Source organism: Sorex fumeus, unplaced genomic scaffold (assembly GCF_029834395.1).
Source record: "Sorex fumeus unplaced genomic scaffold, SorFum_2.1 ptg000047l, whole genome shotgun sequence".
NCBI lineage: Eukaryota > Metazoa > Chordata > Mammalia > Eulipotyphla > Soricidae > Sorex > Sorex fumeus.
Genome location: NW_026606104.1, coordinates 55,665,674 through 55,692,294, shown reverse-complemented (window position 1 = coordinate 55,692,294; position 26,621 = coordinate 55,665,674). Strand labels below are relative to the sequence as shown.

General features: G+C 43.0%; 1 protein-coding gene across 1 annotated transcript in view; it reads left to right on the top strand.

The window, feature by feature from the left end:
* The window catches only part of SCMH1 (Scm polycomb group protein homolog 1), a 170,052-nt gene that overhangs the window by 121,268 nt on the left and 22,163 nt on the right, over positions 1-26,621 (top strand). Inside the window, exon 9 of the mRNA XM_056123374.1 lies at positions 370-496. Within this exon, the coding sequence (XP_055979349.1) occupies positions 370-496 (127 nt within the window). The remainder of the gene's footprint in view (positions 1-369; positions 497-26,621) is intronic.

Genomic DNA, 26,621 nt, shown 5'->3' with positions numbered 1-26,621 from the left:
CAAGTAGTGTCAAGCTGCACTTAAACCCAGAATTTTTTTTTTTTTTTGCTTTAGTGCTTTTGTCTGCCCAAGTAATAGAGAGTCTGGAACTTCAAATAATTTTATTGAATCTAATGACAAATTATACAGTGAATTCGACCCTGACTACAGAAGTCCAAAATGCTGCCCATAGTTTGAGAGTGCGTGTATTAAGCACCTGCAACATGTACAGCTTCGACAAGTGACTGTGTGTAACACTAAGATAAAACACAGTCCCATCATCCCCCGACATATTTCAGTGTTGGGAGTATTTAGGGAGCCACAAACAGAGAAATGAAAAGACAAGTTACCTATTGTGGGTAGCAAACTTTTCCCCATCCATTTTAACAGCGGAAACCTCGGACTTTGCTGAACCCAGCACCCACCTCACCAACAACCAGCACCCCTGAACCGGACACCAGCACTGTGCCCCAAGATGCTGCCACCATCCCCAGCTCAGCCATGCAGGCCCCCACAGGTAAGAGCAGCTCCCGGGACCAGCACAGTCCACTCCAGGCCCCGGAATACTGCCTCTCATTTTGAACCGATAGTTTTTCCGTACCCACTCTATCAATCTAAAGAGAATCTTTAGTCATTTGGTATTTGATTTTGACACTTAGAATAGTTCCAGAGAAACCTTCCAAAACACTCAGAGAAAGTTGGGTAGATGTTCTGTGAACACAGGACTGGGTTTGGGGGGGAGAGAGGTTAGGGTGGGGCTGTGGCCAGCACCAGGAGCCCCCAGGCCAGCTCTGAGGTAACTCTGCCCTTTCCATTGTGGTAAATCATCCCAGCAGTGCACCATATCAGTCTCACCACACACTGATATGGAGGAAACTTCTCTGGTTATTTTTAACATCAGCAATTGTGCAGACCTTGATAACTGTGAACTTGACTTTGTGAATCATTAAGTGACTCAGTGGCTAAACCTGGTAGCTAAAGTGAGTGGGTGAACAGGGACTCCTGGAGCCACTTACAATGTGTGTGGAGGCATCGTCCCACCAACAGGGTCTCTGAGAGGTCTGCAGGGGTTCTGAGAATTCACATCAGCTCTGACACTATGTGGCAGGAAGAGGCAGTGAACTCCTAATGAAGGGGTCATGCCCACTCTAAGGACATTTTTAGAGGCAGAGGACCAAGCTCAGTCTCTCGGGGTCACCCTCTGCTTCAGAATTCAGTAACAAGGGGCCAGATCAATAGTACAGTAGGTAGAGCACGTACCTTGCAGGTGGGTGACCCAAGTTCCATCAAGGGGCCAGATCAATAGTACAGCAGGTAGAGCACGTACCTTGCAGGTGGGTGACCCAAGTTCCATCCCCACGACCCCATATGGTTCCCTGAGCCCTCTAGGAATGATTCCTGAGCATTGAGCTAGGAGTAACGCCTGAGCACTGCCAGGTGTGACCCAAAAACAAACAACAAAGAACCTAGTAACAAGCCCACAGTGCTACCTGTGTTTCTGTCAACTCACTCCTTGGGTACCAATAATGTACTCGAAGCAGCAGTGATACAGTGGTCACCATAGCTGCCTCCCAGCTACTTGCAAGAATTGTCTCACTAGATCATGGTCCCTTGATCGACTTCTACTCCTGACCCCCTTTTTTGCCTCTTGAGCGATAGCACAGCGGTAGGGTGTTCGCCTTACAAGCGGCCAACATGGCCGACCCAAGTTCGATTCCTCCGCCCCTCTCCGAGAGCCCGGCAAGCTACCGAGAGTATTCGATATGCCAGACACAGTAACAACAAAGTCTCCAATGGAGACGTTACTGGGCCTGCTCGAGCAAATCGACGATCAACGGGAGGGCCTTTTTACCTTACTTTTTAAATTTTTATGTGACCTGGGGTATATAAATATATGAAATAGGTAAATAAACCGAACACTTACTGAAAATAAATCCTAAAGGTAAAGGTAAAGGTAAAGGCCCTCCCGTTGATCGTCGATTTGCTCGAGCGGGCCCAGTAACGTCTCCATTGGAGACTTTGTTGTTAAATTAAATCCTAAAGGAATTAATTTTTTAAATTTTATTTTCATAAAGTTGTTACAATAATTTATTGCATTCAGTATTTCAATACTAATCCCACCACCATTACTTTTCCACCCACCACTATTCAAATTTTCCCATCACCACTCAAGCCTGCCCCGTAGGCAGATGCTAAATAATTTATTTTGTATTGCTTGTTATGAGATGTTGTGTGGCTGTTTTTGTGGCCATGTGCTCCTGATATTTAAAATTTTAAATAACTGGGGTCTGGAGACATCTATGAAATCTGCTTCTCTCTTTCAAGATCATTTGTGAGTCTGTATCATGGCTGTTACTGTGCTTAAATGGTGCCCAGAGGCAATTTGTGGGCGTGACTGCCAGGAGACCGGAAGGGCTGGGAGGTGAGAGGAGAAGGCGGCCCATTCCCGACTCCATGAAGCCTGGAGTTTTCAGTCACTAGTTCCACATATCCTGGGTTTCTCAGCAGGTTCATTTAAAATTCTAAAGGAATTTATTTAAAACAATGTTTTTATGAAATTTTGCAACATCATATAAGGTTGCAACCCACAGTTTATAAGAAGCTAAGCTCTAGATCACCAATTTATTACTGGGAAAGAGAAACACAGGACAAGACTTGGGGAAAGCGAGTAGGGCTGGCCATGGTCTCAGATGTGCCACCCTCCCAGTGCTGCCTGGTGTTCACCAATCTGAAAGCTCTCACAACTACCTCTCTTGGGTTTTTAATGGAGATTCCTTTAGTGTCGACTCCTATCGCCAACACCCTGCTCAGTTGATGAACTCCTGGCTACTGGGAATTAAATTCAGTCTCCAGTTCTTCCTCCTTCCCTGAGGTCTAGATGTGGACTAGAAGTTTCAACCCTTTAATCACATGATTCTTTCTTTAGCCAACCACCCCCGGTCCTGAAGTGCTTCCCCAAAGTTGCCTTCATTAATAGAACAAGAGAAACCTTTAGCACTTCCAATACTTAAAAATTTCCAAGGGGAAAACAATGCTGGTGGGAAGGTGCAATGGTAGTGGGATTGGTGGTGGAATATTGAATGTAATAAATCTCATGAACAACTCTATAAAAAATTTTTTTAATTCCAGGGGGGGCTGGAGAAATATTGTAGTGGGTAGGGCACTTGCCTTGCATGCAGCTGACCCAGATTCAATTCTCAGAATCCCATATGATCCTAGGAATGCCACCAGTAGTGATCCCTGAGCACAGAGCCAGTAATGAGCCCTGAGCACTGCTGGGTATGGCTCAAAACACAACAAAAATTTTTTTCTAAGGATTTTTGAAGCTGTGAGCCAGTAGTGTGGATGAAGACCAAATATGAATGAGAAATTTTATTTTGGCTCTCTAGATGATCAATTATAAACTTCTTATGAATCACCATCATAGATAATTAACTGTCACTGTGTGTATATATATATTAATTAATAATAATTAATAAATATATATATATATTTATACACGTGTGTGTGTGTGTGTGTGTTCCCTTCTTCACAAGCTGTCTGAAGGCAACTCTGAAAAGAGTTACCCCTTCAGAGTAAATAGGCAACCTCCTAACGGGAGAACTATCAAAAGGGTGATTTTTGCCATGTGGAAATTAAGTTACCTATAAGAAATTTTACTCTTGTTCCTCTGCCTTCTTGAAGGAAATCTAAGCAGTTGGAATAATTCCCAGGAAAGTCAGGGCAGTCATTTCTTAGAAGGACTTGAAAGCGCCTCCATTCAAGTCTTAGAATATTAGACCTTGAGGGGAAGGGTGACCACAGCATCTCTCCATATACCTTTTGGAAGATAACAGGGCTGCCCTGAGGCATTTATGTCCAGCTCTGGTCAGGGTCCCAGCACATGGCTTCTTGTAAAGTATGCAGCTATACCCAGCCAGTTACTAGGTTTGCTTAGTCTAAGGAAGTTCCTCACTTAATGAAAAGTGACCTTTAGCCCTTAGCTCCCTGGACAAGGAAGTGTCACACTGTGTCCTTTATTACCTATCTTCCACTTTTTAAATTGCATGGCACTTTTACTTTTAACTTCATGATTTTTCTTTTTTTTTAGAATCTAGAAATGGATTTATTCAGATACATACAACTGATTATCAGCAACAGTACAAAAGCAAGTCAATAGAGAAAAAATATTCTTTTAAACAAATAATACAAAACAGTTGATTCCCCCTTCATGCAAAAAAAATTTTTTTATCTAAACCATGCACAATTTACAAAAAAAAAATGCCCAAACTCTGTTATTAAAAGCTTTGTAAATCAAGGTGCCTAAATAAAATAGATACTACTACTAATAAAGAAAATACTTTGGAAGTTAACTTCATGATTTTTCCAAAATTTCATTTTATTAAAGCACCGTGAACTATAAAGTTATTCATAGTTGGGTTTTTGAGATACAGTGTTCCATCACCAATCCTGCCACCAGTGTCAACTTCCCCCCACCAGTGTTCCCAGGTTCCCTCTCCTACCCTCTCCTACCACACCCCAGCCTCAGCCTTCAATCTTAACAGGCACCTTTTAAATGTGGTTATTAAAATTTGGATCTCACAATTTCAGTGTAGTTGACTCTGTGGTTTGAATATTTATCTCTATTATTCCTTAACACCACCCACGTACCTGAATCCCATTGACCCTTGCCCCTGTTGCTTTCCATCTATCTCTTCTCCTCTTCCCCTTCACTCTATTTTTTCCCTTCTCCTCCATTTACTGTAGGGCCGAGGGGGGGATCTAGGCATCCCCCCTTTAAAACATTGCATTTCCTTATCCAGTTACTCTAAATATCACATATAAGTGATATTATCCTGTGTTTGTTCTTCTTCTGCCTTACTTCATTTAACATATCTTCCAGTTCTATGATGCAGCAGATTGCATAATTTCATCATTGCTTACAGCTGTATAGTATTCCGTTGTGTATATATGCCATGTCTTCAAAATCCACTTATCTGTGGTTGGACATCTAGGTTGATTCCAAATCTTTGCCTAGTCCTTTAAAAACATATTTCTAGTGTGTGGGGGGTGTGTGTGTGTGTGTGTGTGTGTGTGTGTGTGTGTGTGTGTGTGTGCTCAAGAAGCAGTAGACTTGCTTCTTTGTCTGCACAGGGCTTTTCCACTTCTGCTGGTTACTCTAACAAACCCGAGTTTTCAGGGAGATCTCCCAAGCAGTGCATGAACTTTGCTGTGTGGTGCAGGACTTCTCAGGCCCAAAAGTGCTAGAGACTAGCAGGGCCACCCCTTTGATATTTAGGGGCCACCAGGGCAATGCCCAGTTGTGATGTGGCCGGCACAGGCAGTGTCGGGGACATAGTTTGAGACTTGTTAATGCAAGTGTGGTGCTCCAAACCTTTGTACTCTCTTCCTCAACCCTAGATTGTTGAGTTTTTAATCATAAAGATACTGGCTTTTGTCAACTCTTTTTTTTTTTCTGTAGTTATTTGTGTGAATCTACTTTAGAAATATTACACCCTGTGTGATGGATTAAATTAATTGATTTTATAATATTGAAACAGTCTTCATACCTAGGATAGATCACACTTAAATATATGTAATCCTTATATATATTATTATTAGACATGATTTGCTGATAATATGTTGAAGATTTCTACAGCTGGGTCTTGGTCTATAACTTTCTTGTAATGCCTTTGGTTTATGGTAATTGGGTGGTTTTTCTCTAATAGAATAAGTTAGGAAGTAATTCTCTTTGCTTCTATTTCCTAAAAGAAATTGTAAAGAATCAGTAAAACGTCCATGGATGTAGCTCAGTGGTACACCACTTGCCTTGCAAGTGTAAGGTCCTGGGTTTGATCCCTAGCATTACAAATAAACAAAAAAGAATTGGTAAAGTGTATTTAAGTATTTTATAGAATTTGCCAATGAATGGTGCTTTTTTTTCTCGAATGGTTCTCATCATCAATTCATTTAAGAGGTATAACACTTTCCAGATCGCCTTACTTCTCTGTGGGTTTTGTGAGATTGTATCTTTCACAGAATTATCTGTTTAATCTAGATCATTTAATTTGTGGGCTATAGTTATTCATCATTGTTTTTATTATCCACTTAATGACATAGATCGATAGTGATCTCCTCTCTTTCTTTTCTGATATTAGTAATTTGTGTCATCTCTTTTTCTATGTAGCCTGTCTAGAAGCATTGATTTCATGTATCTTCTCAGAGAATCAGCTCTTGATTTTTCTTCACTGACTTCCTGTTTCAATTTCATTAATTTCAACTCTTTTTTAAATTTCTCTTATCTCCCCCTCCCTTTAGTTGTTGTTGTTGTGATGTCTTGGGATCACACATTGGTTGCAGTGCCAAGTTGCTCCCCAACTTGGTTATGGTGCTCATGCAACACTTGCTTGTGGGGCACTGGGGCTCTCACTTGTGGTGGCACAGTCACAACGGACATTCCAGGAGCAGCACTCAGTAGTGGGGGGTGGGGAGGTAGAAATCAGGAGTCAAACTCACAGTCTCATGCATGCAGTGCAGAGGTTCTGCCACTGGAACACATCCACAGCCCTTTGCTCTAATTTTTCTTTTCTTGTTGTATGTTTTGAGTTTAATTTGCTCTCCTTTTTTTAATTCCTAAGATAGAAGTTTAGATTGTTTGTTTTAGATCTTCTTTTCTAATATAACATTCAGTGCTGTCAGTTCCTCTCTGACCACTGCCTTTTTCTTCGTGTCTGAGACAAGGTATTATTTGACTTTGGTTGCTCTATATTTGTGAAGAGAGTTTGTATGGACTAGAAGATGGTCCATTGATGAATGACCTTGAGAGCATGAGAAAAATCATATTCTGCTGTTGTTTGGTGAAATAATCAACGAATAGCACCTATACATAGTTGGCTTATGGTACTGTTGAATTCAACATCTGTTCTCATTTTCTGATAGTGGGGAACTGAAGTCTACGGCTGTAATAATGGAGTTATCTATTTTTCTTGCAGTTTTTGTCTCAGATTCTGATAGTAACATGTATAGTAAGGATTGATAAATATCTTAGGTATTAACCTTTATATCATTATCAAATGGCCCTTTATTCGAAATAACATTTTTGCTCTAAAACACATCTAAAATTAATATAGCTACTTCTAACTTCTTGCAATTAAAGCTAGCACGATATATCTTTCTCTACCTCTTTACTCTTACCCTATAATGTGTCTTTATATTTAAAGTGGGTTTCTTATAGACAACTCACAGTGAGGTCCTTTTTAAGAATCTACTCTAAGAACGTGTCTTTAATTGGTATATTTAGACTATTGATATTTAAAGTTATGATTGATTTGTTGAATAACTACCTACCATATTTGGTTTTTTTAATTCAGTTTTATTTTTATAAAGTTGTTCACAATCATTCATTACAGTTAATATTCAAACACCAATCCTATCACCATTACGCCCTCCCACCACCATATTTCGAGATTTTCCACCCCAAATCCCAAACTGTGCTCCCCAAAGCAGAATCGAAACAATTAATTTTGTATTGCTTGTTATGAACAATCTAAAAATGGTTCAGTAAAGTTTCCTTAGAGGAAAGTGTGTGAAAATTGCTGTAATTTCATCCTGGAGCCATTAAGCCCTTGTATAAAAGATTACTAACATGTTTTCTAAACCCCATCAAATATTGTGTGCTACGCCCCTCTCGGAGAGGCTGGCAAGCTACAGAGAGTATTCCACCCACATGGCAAAGCCTGGCTAGCTACCCGTGACGTATTCAATATGCCAAAACGGTAACAACAAGTCTCACAATGGAGACGTTACTGGTGCCTGCTCAAGCAAATCAATGAACAACGGGAGGACAGTGCTACAGTGCTACTCTTAGTACATCACTGGTGTAGAGTATGAAATGTTGCTCCAGGAATTCTAAAATTTAGAATATGACTATACAGCAGATTCACTCATGGGTGAGGCCTATGTTGCTCTCTTCCCAGAGATTTATTTCTGAGTCTCTGGTCCATGGCCGTTGATGAGATTATATGGCACTAGGGACAGTTTGTGGATTTGACTGCAAAGCTACTGGTAAACTTAGGAGATGTGGGGAGAAGGCCCATTCCCACTCCAAGTGAGCTTGGAGATTTCAGTCACAGGTCCTGCATACCTGGTTTTTTCTGAAGATTCACTCATCTACCATATTTGTTAATCTTTTATTTTTTCTATATTTCTGTACCCATTTTTGTTTCTTACTCTTTTTTGATTTTTGTAATTTTTACTGAGAATTTCATGATTACATTATTTTTTAGCATATCATTTATACATTTTTGGCTTCTGCTATTACTCAAGAGTTTTAAGTGTAAACATTTAAAACTATTGGGGCTGGAGAGATAGCACAGCGGGTAGGGCGTTTGCCTTGCACGCGGCCAACTCGGGTTCGATTCCCAGCATCCCATATGGTCCCCTGAGCACCGCCAGGAGTAACTCCTGAGTGCAGAGCCAGGAGGAACCCCTGTGCATTGCCAGGTGTGACCCAGAAAGCAAAAAATTTTAGAACTATTTCACTAATACAAATTAACTTGACTTTCAAATAATACTGCTCCAACTTCACAGATAGTGTGAGTTACCTTGTAATAATAAAATAATCCTAATGCCTCCTTCCCATCCCTTCTGTGATTGCTGTTATTCATTTCACTTACCTATAAGTATGCATAAGCATATAAATACACATAGGTAAATAATCAGTTTAACATATTGTTACTGTTTTTATTTTGAAGAAACTTGTATCAGTTAAGAATAAACAAAGTTTTTCCTTTTCTTATTTTTTATTTGATATATAGTCTTTATATATAAAGAAATTTATATAGATCTCAGTCTCTGATTTATATTATTTTCCTTTTCTTTAAGGAAGTTTGTTATCATTTCTTGCAAAAGGGCTGGAGATAAAGTACAAGGAGATGAGGTACTTGCCTTGCAAGTGCATCACCAGTTGTGGCCTCAAAAAGGGAATAAACATTTTTTGCAGAAAAACTCCTTCAATTTTTCTTCATTGGAGAATATTTCTCCTTCAGTTTTTTTTTTGGAGGGGGGCCAGTGATGGTTTCATTTTTTGATTAGGGCCATGCCCAGTGGTACTCAGGGCATACTCCTGGGTCTGTGCTCAGGGATCACTCCTGGAAGGCTCAGGGAACCATATGGGGTGCTGGGGGATCAAACCCGGGTCAGCTGCATGTAAGGCAAGTGCCCTCCCTGCTGTGCTATTGCTCCAGCCCCTCTCTACTCCCCCCGCCTTTTTATCGATTCACCGTGAGATATAGTTACAAAGCTTTCATATTTGAGTTTCAGTCATGCAGTGATCAATCACCCATCCCTTCACCAGTGCTCATTTTCCACCACCAAAATCCCCCATATCCCCCCATTCCAACCCTTCCCCTGCCTGTGTGGCAGACAATTTCCACAATACTCTCTCTCTACTATGATTACGTTCAGTATTTTGACAATAGTCACACCACCACTCAAACCTGCTGAAAAGGCAATGCTAGACAATTTGTTTTGTATTGCTTGTTATGGATAGCATAGAATGTCGCGTGGCTACAAGAGTGGCCGTATGCTCTAGGAATTCTAAAATTTTAATAATTAGGGTCTGGAGAGATCTCTGAAGCTAGCCGCTCGGTTCCGAGATTCGTGTGTATGCCCTCTGGATCTTGGCCATGTAGGAGCTTAATAAATAGCCAGGGGCAGTTTATGGGCATCATCTCAGAGTCCCATGGAGTGGGGGGGAGAAGTCGGGAAGGGGGGTGAGAAAGGATAAGGGCCAGCTCCTCCCCTGTCCTGTGAGGCCTGGCATTTGCCAATTCTGCTCCCACGTATCTGTATTTTTTGTTGGGTTCTAGAAGATGGTGGCCGCTAGGATTCCTAGGGAGGGACGTTAGTGTAAAGCAAAGACTTTGTACATGCTGTGCAGTACACACATTTACATGGCTTTGGAGGGTCCCAGTGCTGGGCTGAGTGTGAGGAGTTGACCCACGATAGGATTGAGGTATGTTGGGGCTTCCAGAGCCCAGGGTCTCTTGACAGAAAGCAGCTGACTCTAAATTCTGGTCTAGATCCTGGGAACCGGATTTCTCCAGGATCACCAGCTGGAAAACAACCAGTCCCAATGCCTACCCAGAGCTGACTTCTCGAGAAAGGACAGAAGTCCTAGAGGCCCCAGATCACCTGCACTGGCCCCTGCGTCACCTGGCAGAGGGAATGAGCGAGGGCGCCAGCTCCCTGCCCTGCCCTGCCCTGCTCTGCCAAGGTCCTATCCTGAGATACAGGGACAGAGACCAAGGTTCTGATTGTGACCTACACAGGTGGGCAGAGCCCACCCAGAATCACCCTCACTCGTGTTTTAAGACAAAGCCTCCTTGCCAGTGTGAGACAGTTGCTGCCAGGTGACCACCACCTGCATGGTGCTCCCTGCAGTTGTCATCATGGTGGCAGGACCCTCACCTCAACACCCCCTGAGTAGACACGGCCCCCAGCCCTGCCTAGGGCCCATAGCCAAAGAGATGGCCACAAGCGGCCAGCTGACATCTGTGATATGGCACTGTCAGGCCAGAGGCCCCAAGGGCAGCCAAGCCATGCTTAGTGGAAAGTGTTGGCAGGTTCAGTACAGTCGAAGAAATCGAGACCCACAAGCCGGGGGAAGCCCTCCAGGGCCTTCACCTTCACAGGGTCAAACTTCCAGTAGAGGCAGCCATGCAGGAAATAAGCATAGCTGTCAGCATCCTGGAAGGCGGCATCTGTCTCTGAGGGCACCCCTCAGCAGTCAGTGGCCCGGCGCAGCATAGGGCTAGCCACACACCATTGGGTATTGGGGTGGAAGCGCCAGTAATCCCAGCCCCGGAAGAAGTAAATCTTGTTCTTCTCAGGGCCCCAGACCAAGGCAGCATGGACTGGGGACCCCGGCTGGCCTAGATCAGAAAGTGGGGTGGGGCCCAGGACTGGCTTCTCACCATTGTATACCCAGGTGGAGGGATAGCACCTGTTCCTGTCTGGAGTGGCCTGGCGAAAGTAGCCTATTGCATAGTCCGGAGGCATCTCTGCAGTGAGCTGCTTGGTTCTAAGATTCATGGGTGTGTCTCTGGACTGTGACCATGTAGGAACTTAATAAGTAGACAGGGGCAGTTTGTGGGCATCATCTCAGAGTCCCATTGGGGCAGGGGGAAGGAAAAAGGCCAGCTCCTCCCCTTTCCCGTGAGGCCTGGTATTTGCCAATTCTGCTCCTGCGTACCTGGACCCCTCTCCACTTCTGAAAGAAAATTTTGTGGGATGCAGAATTCTAGGTTATTGTGTTTTTCCTCTTAATATCTCTTAATATTTTATATATTTCACTCTGTTCTCTTTTTTTACTCATATGTTTTCTAAGGGTGTAATTGTTTGGGGCTATTCCTGATGTCCCCATAAATACTGGGGGCCACCAGAAGTCTACCTAATGGTGCTTGGGAGGCCATAGGGTGCTGGGGATCAAACCTAGACCCATATGCCAGGCATATGACCCAGCCCTTTGAGCTATCTTCCTGGCCTTAAGAATATAATTCTTTTTCTTTTTGTGGAGGAATATTTTGGGGTCACAACTGGTTGTGCACAGAGATTTTTTTAGCCTTGTGCTCAAGGAAAACTCTTGGCCTTGCTTGGTACCATAGGTGGTACCAAAGATTGAATGGTACCAAAGATTGATACCAGAGTGGTACTAAAGATTGATACCAAAGATTGATACCAAAGATTGAGCCTGGGCTGACATTAAGCGCCCTACCTGCTGTACTATCACTCCTGCTCCATGAATATAGTTCTTATTATTGCTCTCTGTACATAATGGCTTTTCCCTCCGATTTTGCTCAATAGTTTTTTCTTTATTTGTATATAATAATATAATGTGAATACAGTATAATTTATATGTGACTGTAGTATGCTGGGAGTAGTTTTTGTTTTGTTTTGGAATTCACCCTGTTTGTTATTTTCTCATCTCCTATACCTGTGCTTTCGTAGCTATGAAATTTGGCATTAATTTGGGGGAAATTCTTGGTCTATGTCTGCTTGTTTCTGTTGGTTTGGTTTGGTTTTAGGGCTATTCCTGGTTGTGCTCAGGGTGCCATATGTGGTTCTAGGGATCAGATTTAGGTCAGCCTCACAGAAGGCGAGCACCCTACTGACTCTACTATATCTCTATCTCCTATTTTATTTTTTACCTCCTGATATTCCCCTTATCCATGCACTACACCCTTTGTAAACTATAAATGCCATCATTGACTAGTCTATTCTGAACTCAGTTTGGTTTCAGTCTTCTTGCTTTTTGTTTGTCAAATTAGAGAGCTTTACTTGACATAGCCTCAAGCTTAGCCGTACTGTCCTCATCCATGTCCAGTCTTTAAATGAGCCAGTCAAAAGTATTCTTCAACCTCTTACATGTTTTCTATCTCTAGCATTGGTTGTTTTATTCTCTTTTAGGAATTTTTTTCTATCTACATTCATTGTCCATCTGTTTTTACATGCTGTCTGTTTTTATCTATGATAACCTTACCATATTAATAAATTCCCAATCTGATTTTTTATTAGGATCAAATATGAAATTAGTGGGGGTTTTGTTTGCTTGTTTGGCTTTTTGGGTCATACCTAGCAATGGTCAGGGATTACTCCTGCCTCTGTACTCCAGAATTACTTCTGGCAGTGGTTGGGGGATCATATGGGATGCCAGGGATTGAACCTGGGTTGGCCATATGATAGGCAAATGCCCTACTCATGTACTATTTCCCTGGCCCCTAAAAATAGTTATTTAATCTCCTTCTATCCTATATTTTACTTTGAATTAAAATATATAGGGAGAAATCCCAACCTGATAACAATATGTTTTTTCCAATGATTGCTCTTTCTCTTCAAACTAAAATTTTTTGCTTTTGATTATTTCTTTGGGGGAACAAAGGGCACCATACCCAGCAGTGTTCAGTGGCCATTCCCAGCTAAGTTTTCAGGGGGTTGCTCCTGGCCATGTTCAGAGGACCATACAGAGCCAGAAATCAAACTTCAAACCTTCTATATTATAGATCATTTGCTCCAGCCCTAAGCTATCTCTGAAGCCCTGAAAATGTTTCTTGATAATTGGACATAAATGTACTGAGTGAGAGGAGTTTTCAGCCTTTATTAAGGCTGGAGATATGACACAGAGCCAGGGGTGCATGGTTCCTATGCACAGGACCGCTCTTCTGTTACTAGCAGCAAATGCCTCCCAGGGCATCATTGGATTCCAGAATCCAGGTGTAGCCCAGAACCCTCCTCCAGTAAAACTGGGCTGGCCCTGCTGTCCCAGCACAGCAGAGCCCAAACAGCATTGCATCTTTAGACCCTCACATTGAATTGTCTTGGCTCTGTAGGCCAAGTTTTGTCGGAGGGTTCTCTCCCTACCCCCTGATTTCCCTGAGCACTCCTTGGGATGTCCTAAAAATGTGGTGGTGAGCTCAGAGAGGTAGTGAACAGGAGGCATGAGTGCTTTCAGTGTCAGAGCTGCAGACTCATTCCCCCCGCACCACTGGGGGCAGTGTTTGGGGGGCAAAGAGACAGTACAGTGGGTAAAACACTTGCCTGGCATGTGGCTAACCTGGGTTTGATACCGGGCACCCTATTTGGTGCCAAACACCACCACCAAGAGTGATTCCTGAGCACAGAGCCAGGAGTAAGTCCTGAGAACAGCCAGGTGTGTCCCCAAAACAGACAAAACAAAGTTGGTGCTTGCCATTGATTGTTGTCTACTTGGACCTCCCCAAAGGTGGGCTGGGTAGTCAGTTCATAGCAGCTGAGTTTCAGGTTCAGGGACCAAGAGATAGAAAGTGGAGGCTACCCTTCTCTTAAGGCGTAAGCCTTTAAGAAATTAGCATAGTATCATTGTCACCATATTCTATTGTTCAAGCTCTGTTGTCACAGAGCTTAGATTCAAGAAAAGGGAAGTAGATTTTACCTCACAATGAGAAGTGAATAAACAGATTATGAACCATACTTTTAAACCACTTCAGGAACCAAGAGACACACAGCTTAGTGGTAGAACTTAGCATGAATATGTGGAGACCTGAGTTCAATCTCTGGCAACACACACACAGAGACACACACACACAAAGAGAACTGGGGAAATAGCACAAGGGATAAGGCACTTGCCTTGCGTATGGCTAATGCAGTTCCAGCAGCCACAACCCTGGGTCGTACCCTGGTACCACATGTGGTTCTCTGAGCATAGCAAGTCACTTCTGAGAAGAGCCAGGAATAGGCCCTGAAGACCACCAAATACGACCCCAAAACAAAACAGACAACCCAAAAAAAAGTGAAAGGACAAATAGTTTAAGGGCCAAGGATGTGGCTCAGTGGTAGAGAAATTCCTTTTGCATATGTGAAGCTCTGGGTTCAATTCCCAGAATTGAGTGAGCCGCAAGAATAGAGCCATGGGGGCTGGAGTGATAGCACAGAGCGTGGGGCATTTGCCTTGCATGCAGCCAATCCAGTTCTATTCCCAGCATTCCCTAGGGTCCCCTAAGCATCACCAGGAGTAATTCTTCAGTGCAGACAGTGCAGAGTCAGGAGTAACCGCTGTGCATCGCCAGGTGTGACCCAAAAATCAAAAAAAAAAAAAAAAAAGAGTAGAGCCAGGTGTGGTCCCAAACCAAAACGAACAAACAAAAACTTCCACTCTATTCTCTGGACTTAAATTATCGATATTTTTACCACTCGGAAAGTTCTTCCCCTTACAAGATTCCCCATTGAAAGTCTGATACCTTTACAACATCAACACCTGACCCAGGGTTGCATCTTCTAAATCAAGTCTGGGTAAAAATGAGACCTCTCGGGTATGTTGTCAGGGTTGGCTCCTTGAATGTAGTTCTTGCCAATCTGAAGACCTATAAATTAAAGAAACAAACACATATCTGCAACCCGCAGACCCAGTGTACAGTGTCGGGACACGCATATGGTGTTCCATTCAAAAGTGAGAGAAACTTCCAGCCTTGATACCTGGCAGTCACACAGTGACAGAGACACAGAGTGACCTACAGAAATTCCAAAACCCAGAAGACGCATGTTTCTAGCTCCCTAATTAAATTCAGTACTACTTCTTGGAAGTTGTTTTCCATGTGTTTTAGTTTTGTCCCCTGAATTGTCCTTTCTTACCCTTAGCAAAACTAATATTCAGGCTGGAAATACAGTATAAGAATTTAGCCACTTGCCTTGTGCACAGCCAACCCCAGTTTAATTGCCAGTATCACGTTTACTTTACTGAACACTATCAGTACTGACCCCTGAGCACAGACTAAGGAGTATCACATGGGCACAGAGCCGTCCCCTCTGGAACAAAGAAAAGAAAACTAAGATTGCCTTCACCATCTCCCAGCCTATAAAAGATTGGGGAGAATCAAAGGATTCTTTTCATTTATACTATGTAGTATATATTATCCTTTTAGTCAAAGAAGACGGTATTTCCACCACAATGACTCTCTTAGGAAACTGGGGTGTTTCTATGAATACTATTTGGATTTACTTCACTAGACAAAAGCTACAAACCACAAATCCCGTCTCTGTTTGGACTTCCTGTACAGCTGCTGTGAGACAGGGCCCTTAGGATTCTTGAAAACCCTGTTGGGAGTCTTGCCCTGATAGATTCCTAGAGCGTTTTTGGGTTGGGAGAGTCTATGACTTATGAGGCTTAAATGATTATGACATCTTAACATAGATTTTGTTATTCCGTTGTAGATTTGTCCATTTCCTAATTTAGAATTTTTTGCCCTCTGGAAACAAAACTACAAATTAGAAACAGTTTTAGTTTTTGATGACTGTGATTCCTGGGCTTTTTTGCTTGTCTTAAGCTCCAGCAATTTTTTCTTTGACGGTAGAAGCAAGCATTTTTTTCTTTGACACTTTGACTTCTCTGTCCAGAAATCCCCTGAGCTATTTCCTTTTCTTGTGTACATCTCTCGTTTCCATGTCATTGGAAGGTATATATCAGATTTCCCCTGGATCTTTCAAAAAGATTTTCTTTGCTTAAAACTCTCATCAGTAAGAGAGTTTTAGAATTCCATTAAAATTCAAGACCTTTAGAATTCCATTAAAACTCTTTTCTGGGACTGGGGATATGATTTAAAGGGGTGAGTGCCTGCCTTGCATGCACAAAGCCCCAAACTAGACCCCCAGTACCTCATACCCTACTCTCAGCACTTTGGTGAGACCCTGGTGGCCCCAAATACTCCTGGGCCTGAGCAGTATCACATCATGGAACCCAAGCATCAAGCCCTCTGGCTCAGTTGACTGAGTACCACTGGGAGTGATCCTCAGGTACCCAGCATTGTTTCAGTAGCCCTCTTCACCAAAAAATGGGAACAATAAAATATGATATTAAAAAATTGTAAGCTTTCACTTACACTTTTTGTGGCCTTTTATACTTCTTTCTGCTGCACAGTCCCAAAGCCAGGCGCTGTACAATAGGCTTTTGTTACTGCAGCAGCCTATTCTGTTTTCACAGTCTGCCTTTATAATCTTTTGCAATGTAACAAACCATCACGAAACTGTGTGGTTTAAAATAATGCGCGCTCAGCAGTAATAGGAGATTTTAATCTACTCTTACCACTGCATAGATAACCAGAGAAAGAATGAGGAAACAGCTACCTTAAAGGAAGACGGGGGGGTGGGGGGGGCAAGAGCACTATTCGAGACTGTAGAGTATAGCAGGTAGGGCGTTTGCCTTGCACACAGCTCACTCGGGTTCAATATCTGGCATCCCACATGGTCCCCCAAGCACCAGCAGTAGTGATTCCTGAGTACAGAGCCAGGAGTAACCCCTGAGCATAGCCAGGTGTGACCCAGAAAGCCAAAAAGCCCCACCAAAAAAAAAAAAAGACATAGAATGGGTTTAACAGTCATTGATAAAGCTTTTCATAGTCCAAAAGTACATATTCTTCATCAAGTACTCATGGTTCATGATGTATTCGATATGCCAAATACAGTAACAAGTCTCACAATTTATTGTGAGACATTACTGGTGCCCGCTCGAGCAAATCGATGAGGAGTAGGAGGACAGTGCTACAGTGCTACTCATGGTTCACTCTCTAGAATAAAATGTTAGAACTCTGGGTTCTTGTGGATAGTGGCTACCACAGGGCTTCTGTTTTATCACTCTTTTATATAAAAAATGGTGAGAAGAAAGTGACCTGGGCCGGTTTATATCATGTACCCCCATCCCATGGGCTGGAGCAATAGCACAGCGGGTAAGGCGTTTGCCTTGCAGACAGCCAAACCGGCTGACCCCGGTTCGATTCCTCCATCCCTCTCGGAGAGCCAGCAAGCTACGGAGAGTATCTCACCTACACAGCAAACCCTGGCAAGCTACCTGTGTTGTATTTGATATGCCAAACACAGTAACAAGTCTCACAATGGAGACGTTACTGGGCCCACAAATTGATGAACAATGGGAGGACAGTACACTACAGTGCTGCCCCCATTCCATAACTGTTTCTGGTATCTGATTAGTTAAATTCTATAAGATCATCTGATTGGAAATAACTATTCTGGTTGCAAATGAAGATGCAAGGTGATGTGTGGGACAACCAGTAATATCACACATCCTCTTAGATGGGCGTGTAAGATGTTATCTTTTGCCCTTATGCAAATTTGGAAGAAACTCAGATCACATATGTAAATTAAAGTGTGTAACTTGTGCCATCAGAGGTATGGACCCTTTCTGCTCTTCTCTAGTCCTTCCCTGTTCACTTCTTCAATAAGGCCACACGCTGGAACACAAAATAAGACTCCATAAAATCAAGAAAATAGAAATCACATCAAATATCCTCTTAGATCATGGTGCTTTGAAGTTGGAAATAAACCACAAACAGAAAACTGGAAAAAAAGGACCTGAAACACTTAGGACTTGAACATCATGTTAATGAACAACTATTGGTCAAAGAGAAAGTCAAAAAAGAAGTAAAAAGATTCCTGAACACAAACAGGAATGAAGACAAGAGCTATCAGAATGGGACACAGCAAAAGCAGAGAAGTTCATAGTACTACAGGCGTTCTTCAGGCACCAAGAACAGGTGCAAATAAGTAACCTAATCTCACACCTCAGCAAACTAGAAAAAGTACAACAAAGAAAACCCAAAGTAAATAGAAGGGTAATAATTTTTTTTAAATGAGCACACTAAAGTAATAAATAGCATAATATACAAATTCAGTGACAGGAAAATAAAGACACAATGTAAAATATTAGTAAAACCAGTTGGTTTGGGATTGGTAGGTGGTAGGAAGTTTTTTGTTTTTAACTATAAATTGTAGATAAATCACTGGGTACCACATCACTTATATCATCTCAACTACTCTCATAGACGCCTGATGTAGTAAGCATTGCATCCAAACATCTTACAGAGAATGCCACAGTTAAAAAGCACCACCTCACTGCTCAACCATGATTGCACTGCTAAGGAGAAGCCAATACATCATTTGACCCAAAAAGAAAATACATATATATATATATATATATATATATATGCATATTAGGGCTGGAGCGATAGCACAGCGGTAGGGCGTTTGCCTTGCACGCAGCCAACATGGACGACCCGAGTTCGATTCCTTTACCCCTCTCGGAGAGCCCGGCAAGCTACCGAGAGTATCTCGCCCCCACGGCAGGGCCTGGCAAGCTCCCCGTGACGTATTCGATATGCCAAACACAGTAACAACAAGGTCTCCAATGGAGACGTTACTGGGCCCGCTCGAGCAAATCGACGAACAACGGGAGGGCCTTTACTTATGCATATTACTTAAATATCAAAAAGCACAAAACTTTTAGAGGCAACTGGGTATTTATCCATCAAGTAAATAAAATTTGCCTATAGTCCTTTTTAAAATTTCTATTTTGTGATCAGAGAGATAATATACAGCAGGCAGGGTGCTTGCCTTGCACATCTCTGGCCTGGGTTTGATCCCTGGCACCCCATATAGTTCCCCAGACCCTGCCAGGAGTGATTCCTGAGTGCATAGCCATAAGTAAGCACTGAGCACTGCTGGGTTTGCCCCCCCCCCAAAAAATAAAATACCTTATTCTCTTAAGGTTGAAGAGCCAGATCATATGCATCAGTTAAGGGAAAGCATGCATATTAGACTCTGAATTTTGATGACTCTTACGACCGTTATTTTACACAATATTTAATCCCCCACTTGCTGAAAAGCAAATTGACTTCAGTTTAAATGAGCAATTAGGAAACTGCTTGACAATACAAATGGATAATTCACCAGAAAATGGCTTCTAGAATTCAATTTTAATTACTTTGAAATGACATTTTAGAACCTACTGCTTAAGCACCTATTGTAGCTGCTAATTTGTGAAATAAGCATTACTTATATCTGATCAGCAATATAAAAGTCATTGATATGGTTGGGGTATGGTGACACCAGAAAGTCGGTCTGTACCTGTGAGGCAAGTGCATCAGCAGCCTGATGGTGCCTTCAGACTTCTAGATATCCCAAAATTGGTGTTGTGCTTTTGGCCAGACCCCAACAACTTGAGCCCAAGTTTACCAAGAAAGTAAATGGCCAAAAGTTAGGTATGTGGGAGACACACTCACAAACCACCTCCGGCTCAGCTATATAATTGGAGGCAAGGCCTTTTTGGTTCCTGATCAAACTGCTTAATGGCTATGATCTCAAAGACTCAGAAACAAATCTCAGAACCCAGCGGCTTTTGGCAGAAATGCGTCTGGTCCCTGCAGTAGGTTACCGGTGCCCTGCCACCCCAGGGGGTAAGGGTGCTGTCCCTCCACCTGCTCCCTCTTGGCGAATCAGTGGCTGCCATCCTCCAGAGGCCACTGGACAGTCAGGTTTGGGCCTACAGTGACGAGACACACAGGGCCTCACGGGATGGGGGTGGAGCCAGCCCTTTCCTCCCCACCCTAACGAGACCCCAAGTCACCGCTCATGAACGTCCTCTCTGGCTCCTGATCAAGCTGCTTAATGACCATGATCCCAGAGACTTAGAAACAAATCTTGGAACCCAGCAGCTTTTGACAGAAATGTGTCCGGTCCCTGCAGTAGGTTACCGGGGCCAGGCCACCCCAGATGGGAATAAGTTTCGTGCCTTGGCCTGTTCCCCCTGGTGGCTCAGTGACCACCGTCCTCAAGAGGCCATTGGGCAGTCAGGTTTGGGCCCGCAGTGATGAGACACACAGGGCCTCACAGGATGGGGATGGAGCCGGCCCTTTCCTCTCAGCCCCAACGAGACCCTGAGTCGCCGCCCATGAACAGCCTCTCTGGCTCCTGATCAGGCTGCTTAATGGCCATGATCCCAGAGACTCAGGAACAAATCTTGGAACCCAGCAGGTTTTGGCAGAAATCCCTCCAGATGTAATTGTTAAAATTTCAAAATTCCAAAATCAAGTGGCCACTACTGCGGCCATGCAACATTGTATGTTATTCACAATCAGCAATAGAAAACAAATTGTCTACTGTTGCCTTTTCGGCAGATCTGAGTGTTGGGGTAAAATCCCAAATAAGAATGGTGGGTCTGGTGTCAAAATATTAAATGTAATTAAAGTAGAGAGATAGTAATGTGGAAATCTTCTGCCCCACAAGTAGGGGGAAGGTGTGGGATGGAAGGTATGCTGGGGTTTTGGGTATTGGAAAATGGACGCTGGCGAAGGGATGGGTGTTTCATCATTTTATGACCAATATTTAAACCCAAAAGCTTTGTAACTGCTCTCACGGTGATTCAATAAATAAATTTATAAAAGGGGAGGGGAAGTCAGGTGTAGTTCATGCTCAGTTCATTCAGCCTAATCAATAGCTGAATGAATAGCAATATTCCTACATTTAAAAAAAAGTCATTGATACAGGGCCAGAGTGATAGTACAGTGGGTAGGGTATGTGACTTGCATGTGGCCGACCCAGGTTCAATTCCCAGCATCCCATATGGTCCCCCCAGCACCGCCAGGAGTAATTCCTGAGTACAGAGCCAGGAGTAACCCCTGTGTATCATCGGGTGTGACCCAAAAAGCAAAAAAAAAAAAAAAAAAAAAAAAAAAAAGTCATTGATATGTCTTCTGGAAAAAAATTGTAGTAGAATCCCAAAGAGCAAGGAACCAACTGCTGTTAACAGTCTTGGTTATTAATCTAGCACCAGAATTCCAGTCTGAGTCTCCAGGTGGCTGGGAGGAGGCAGAAACCAAGGAAGACACTGGAGAAGTTAGAGTCATTCTAAACAGGTGCTGTGTGTGTAAGGCTACACAAGATCTAGCAGAAAAGAGCATCATGAAAACTGGATATTCAAACAGAAACCCTGGCTGCAGATAGTAAAAGGGCCGTCAAGTGCACCAGAGTCAGCAGGTCCAGGCGGCAGTGCTTGAGTCGACCTCATGATCTCTAAGTTCCTGTTCTTGGCTTCCAAGGCCTTTTTAAGGTCTTCAAGTTTTTTCAGCCTGGCTTGGATGTCCTTGCTCTGCCCAGATATATCTGATTACAGAGTGAAAAGCAAATCCTACAAGAATTTGAGCATGATAACTGTAAAGAAGGTCCAAAAAGCAGCAATTTGTGAGCCTCTCTGAATCTCAAGAATTGTTTTGGGGGGGGTTGTTGTTTGTTAATCAATAATATTGACAAACCCCACGCTAGATGCACAAAAGAAAAGAGAGAGAAATCCTGATAAATTAGATCATAAATAATGGGGGCATATATGAGATAATGGGCTAGAGCGATAGCACAGCAGGCAGGGCGTTTGCCTTGCATGCAGCCAACGTGGTCGATTCCTCCGCCCCTCTCCGAGAGCCCGGCAAGCTACCGAGAGTATCTCACCTGCACGGCAAAGCCTGGCAAGGTTCCCGTGACGTATTCGATATGCCAAACACAGTAACAAGAAGTCTCACGATGGAGATGTTACTGGGCCCGCTCGAGCAAATCGATCAACAACGGGAGGACAGTGATATGAGATAATTATGAACAACTATCTGCCACCAAGCTGGAAAGCCTAGAAGAAGTGGGTAATTTCTAGAGTCAGAGGGAATAGAAAACTTGAATAGACCTATTGCTTTTGAGGAAGTTGATGGTTGTCAAAAATATCCCCCAAGGGGTGTGCGTGTGCAGGAGGGCACTAATCTCCCTAAGAACAAAAGCTTGGAACCAGCTGGGTTCACAAGTGAGTTTTCCCACTCCTTTAGAGAGTACCTACTATCCATCCATCTCTTGCTCCTTCAGGAAATGGAAAAATAAACCACAGAAATCTGGAAGATTAGTTTCTGTAAGACCAACATTACCGTGAATCCAAAAGCTAACAGAGACATTACTTTAAAAGGACTGGAGAAAGAGCTCAAAGGGCTGACTGCAGGATTTATATACAGGAGGTCTGGACCCAATCAGCTCTGCAGATAGTCCCCTGAGAACTGCCTGGAGTAATCACCTGGACCCCTGCCCCTGCCAAGTACCAACTCAAGAATAGACCCTGAGCACTTCTGAGTGTCACCCAAAAAACAAACAAGAAATTTTCAGACCATTATCTCTTGATGGACTCAGAGGTAGAGATCTTCCGTAAAATTCTAGCAAAATAAATACAATACATCAAATGCATCCAACAGCACGGTCATGTGGAAGTCATCCCAAGCATGCAAGGACAATTCATTATATGCAAACCAATTAATGTGATACACATTAATAAAAGGAAACACAGAAACCATAATATCTCCATAGATGCTGGGAAAACACTTGAAATTTTAGTGATGGAATACCATTTTTGTGATGAAAACCCTCCACAAAAATTGGGATTAAAGGAACTTATCTCAATATTGTAAAGGCTATATACAACAGAGCTACTACTTACACATCTTTAATGGGGAATAACTGAAAGTCTTTCTTCTGAGAGTCAAGAATGTCCACTTTCACAGCTATTGTTCAACATAGTACTGGAAGTTCTTGCTACAGTAATCCGACAAGAAAGAAAAACCAAAGGAATTTAAACTGGTACAAGTCAAACCTATCAAAGTTTGCATATATGAAATGATATTGTAGATACAAAGTCCTGAATAGCCCACTAAAAAACTTTTAAAAACAACATTTACAGTTAAGTGCAGACTTCAAAATAAATGCATAGAAATCTCTTGCATTCTTAAATTTAAACATCAAAGCATCAATGTAGAAAATAAATTTTTCTGATTACCAACTGAAATATTTTAGGAGTCAATTTAATAAAGAAGGTGAATGATGCCCGGAGGGGGAAGGGCGTTGACCAGCCCGCCCGCTCCTCTCTGGAAAGAAAGATGGCGGCCGCACGGGAGCCTTGTGGAAAGCAGGTTTGAGCCGGGCTCGGGGGGGGGGAGCGGCGGGGACCTCATGGGAAGGGGGGCTCTGTGGGCCGTCCCCCACGCCCCACCGAGGTCGCCAGCTGCCCCCCACGAGCGGCTCTCCGGCACGGCCACGACTCCAGGGCACAGAAACCAATCTCTTAACTAGCTAACTTTTAATAGAAATTCTTCCAGGGTCAATAAGTAAAATAGCAGAAATTCAAAACCGCTCGGCCGCTATCGCGGCCGCGCGACATCATTTTATTCTTAAACCAAGTTGTAGAAAGCAAATCATTTCACAACGCTGTTTCAGCATGTCTGATTGGGGGGGGGGTGGGTCGTAAACTCTAAACAATAATTGTGCATCTTCTATCGAAATAATCTATCTAGTCAAAGTAGATAGAGTATTAACTAGAACTCATCTGCCTCACAAAGAATTGGGAGGGGTGGGAGGTGGGGGTCTATTGGGGTTCGGGGTTAAAAATGAATATTGGTAAAGGGAAATGTGTTTGGTATCTACATGACTGAGACCTAAACCCGAAAGCTCTGTAACTTTTCCCACAGTGATTCAATAAATAAATAAATTATAAAAAAAATAAATAAATAAAATAAAATAAAATAAAAGTAGAAAAAAAAAAAAAAAAGAAGGTGAATGACCTGGTCAGTGGAAATTAAAAATTACCTCTGTAAGAAGTAAAAGACACAAGAAATGGAAACATATCCCTTGTTCATGGATTGGATGCATCAACATTGTTAAAACGACCACCCTACAGAAATTAATTTACACAAATTAAAATAGTACACAATACCCATCAAAATTCCCAGGGCGCTTTTCAAGCACATAAAACAGATACTTTTTTTTCATTTTGGGTCACACCTGGAGATTCAGAGGGTCAATCCTGGCTCTGCACTCAGGAATTAGCCCTGACAGTGCTCAGGGGACCACGTGGGATGCTGGGATTCGAACCCGGGTCAGCTGCATGCAAGGCAAACACCATACCCGCTGTGCTACCGCTCCAGTCCCAAAACAGATACTTTTAAAGTTCATATAGGTGCCCCATATGGTTCCCTGAGCACTTCCAGAAGTAATTTCTGAGTGCAGAGCCAGGAGTAACCCTGAGTATTACCGGGTTTGACCCAAAAAGAAAAAAAAATCATATAAAACTCCCAGAACCATAGCCAAAACAATCCTGAGACAAAAGAGAGGAGCCAGTGCATTTCCAGGCTTCATATTACAGATCTATGGCTATCCAAACTGCAGAGTAGTCATAGACATATCCTTTCAGGCTGACTGCATGCTTAGAAAGCTGGCTGGCCTGAGTTCATTCCCCTGAGCACCACTGTAGGAAGTAACCCCTGAGCATCTCCAGGTGTGGCTCAACAATCCAAGACAAAACCGAGTGGTACTGGAATAAGGACATGTTCTCAGGTCAATGAAATACCATTGAAAACCCAGCGATAAGCCCTCAGGTGTGTAGGCAGCTGAGCTGATTTACAACAAAGGGGCCAGGTGCATTAAGTGGAGCAGAAGAGTTTGCCCCCTCCCACCCCTGGGCTTCAACAAATGCTGCTAGGAAAACTGGATAGCCACGTGCAAAAAAAAAAAAGAAGAAGAAATTAGACGCCTATTTTATACAAAGTACAAAGATTATATCAAAATGGATTAAAGATCTGCCTCTCTATTGTATTGAAACCCTGCCTCTACAAAATCCACTGAGGAGAACGTAGTAGGAACTCCCTAAGATCTTGACCTCAAAGGAATCTCTGATGATAGGAACACATGGGCAGAAAAACAAAAGCAGAAATAAACAAGTAGAATTGCATCAAACTAAAAAGCTTCTGCACTGTGAAAGAAATGAGGACTTAAAATTAAGAGACACCCAGTGATTGGAAGACAGTTATTCACGCATTGTCCGTCAAAGGGCTAATATTCCAAATTTTCAAGCATTCTCAAAGCTCAGCAGCAACAACAACAGCAACAAAACCCTATTTAAAATGGAGAGAGAAACAGACAGATCCTCAAAGATTACATAAAGATAGCCATGTGATTTGTTTGTATCATTACTATCAGCATGTCATTATGTATTTACTTTCGGAAGAAAGGGATTCAGATTGAAATTAGCCCAGAGAAGCAATATGGTTAGGCTGGGGCAAGTCTGGGGGAAGGAGGAGTGTTAGTGAGGAGATAACAAAGTCAGCAAAGACCATGGACTTTTCTGCATGGAACAGTAAGTTTTCTGGCCTCGCTGTGACAGTGTACATGGAGCTTCACCACCAGGAAAGTTCTCTCAGACTTTAAGGTCTTTTGGGTGCTTCTCCAGGGCCCAGGAGCCTCTCCTGACTGTCCTGTGTCAGTGCCTGAAGGCCCTATGCCCAGACCCAGCAGTGTTGGGGACCACCCTCTTCCAGGCTCCCCCATTTGCAAAAGTTTGATGGCATTCCATCCATTAGCGTGATTAATATTTGCCTGTGTGTTGGTCTCTTGGTCTCTCTGTTAGCATGATAATGGATTTTTTTTCTTGAGCTTGTGAATTTTTGAGAATCATATAAAAGATTTGTATACAATACTAAGAGGACCAGAAAGATAGCACAGTGGGTGGGCACTTAACTTGCATGCAACTGACCCAGGTTCAATCCCCAGCAACCCATCTGGTTCCTCTAAGCACCACCGGGACTGATCGCTGAGTGCAGAGCCAGGAGTAAGGCCTGAGCATCGCTGGGCATGGCCCAAAACCAAGAAACAAACAAAAACCCAGAAGCTTTAGTTTAGGGCCAGAATGATAGTCCTGTGGGTAGGGCACTTGCCTTGCACTCAGCCGACCCAGGTTTGATCTCCAGTATCTCTCATCCCTGAGCATCACAGGAAGTGATTCCTGAGTGTAGAGCCAGGAGTAACAAAAGAAGAAGAAGGTGTGTGTGGGGGGGGGGGGGAAGAAAAAACCAAAAGCCCAAGTATGGCATTATTCATCCTATCCCTCAATGCCCGATCCAGTGTATGAAGCCCTAAGTCCTGTCCCTTGACACCCCCTCACTTCTAGTGTATGATGCCTAGTTTTGTCCCTAAACTGTTCTCTATTCTGTGTACACTTTTCCAGTCTGAAATCTTGTTGCTGGGGCTCTGGAGGACAGTACCCCAGAGATTCCTTGATGTCTCAACTTTTGTTAGTCTCTGGCCATGGCCACATGCATGTAGTTGAGACCCTTGGGTGTCTAAGCCCTGCCTAGTCCTGCCATCTCCCTGGGTTTAAGAGCCCTGCCTGGTTCTTCTGTCTATCTGAGCATAGCTGAGTGGGAGAGACAGAGAGATTGAGAGAGAGAGAGAGACAGAGACAGAGACAGAGACACAGAGAAAGAGACACAGAGAGA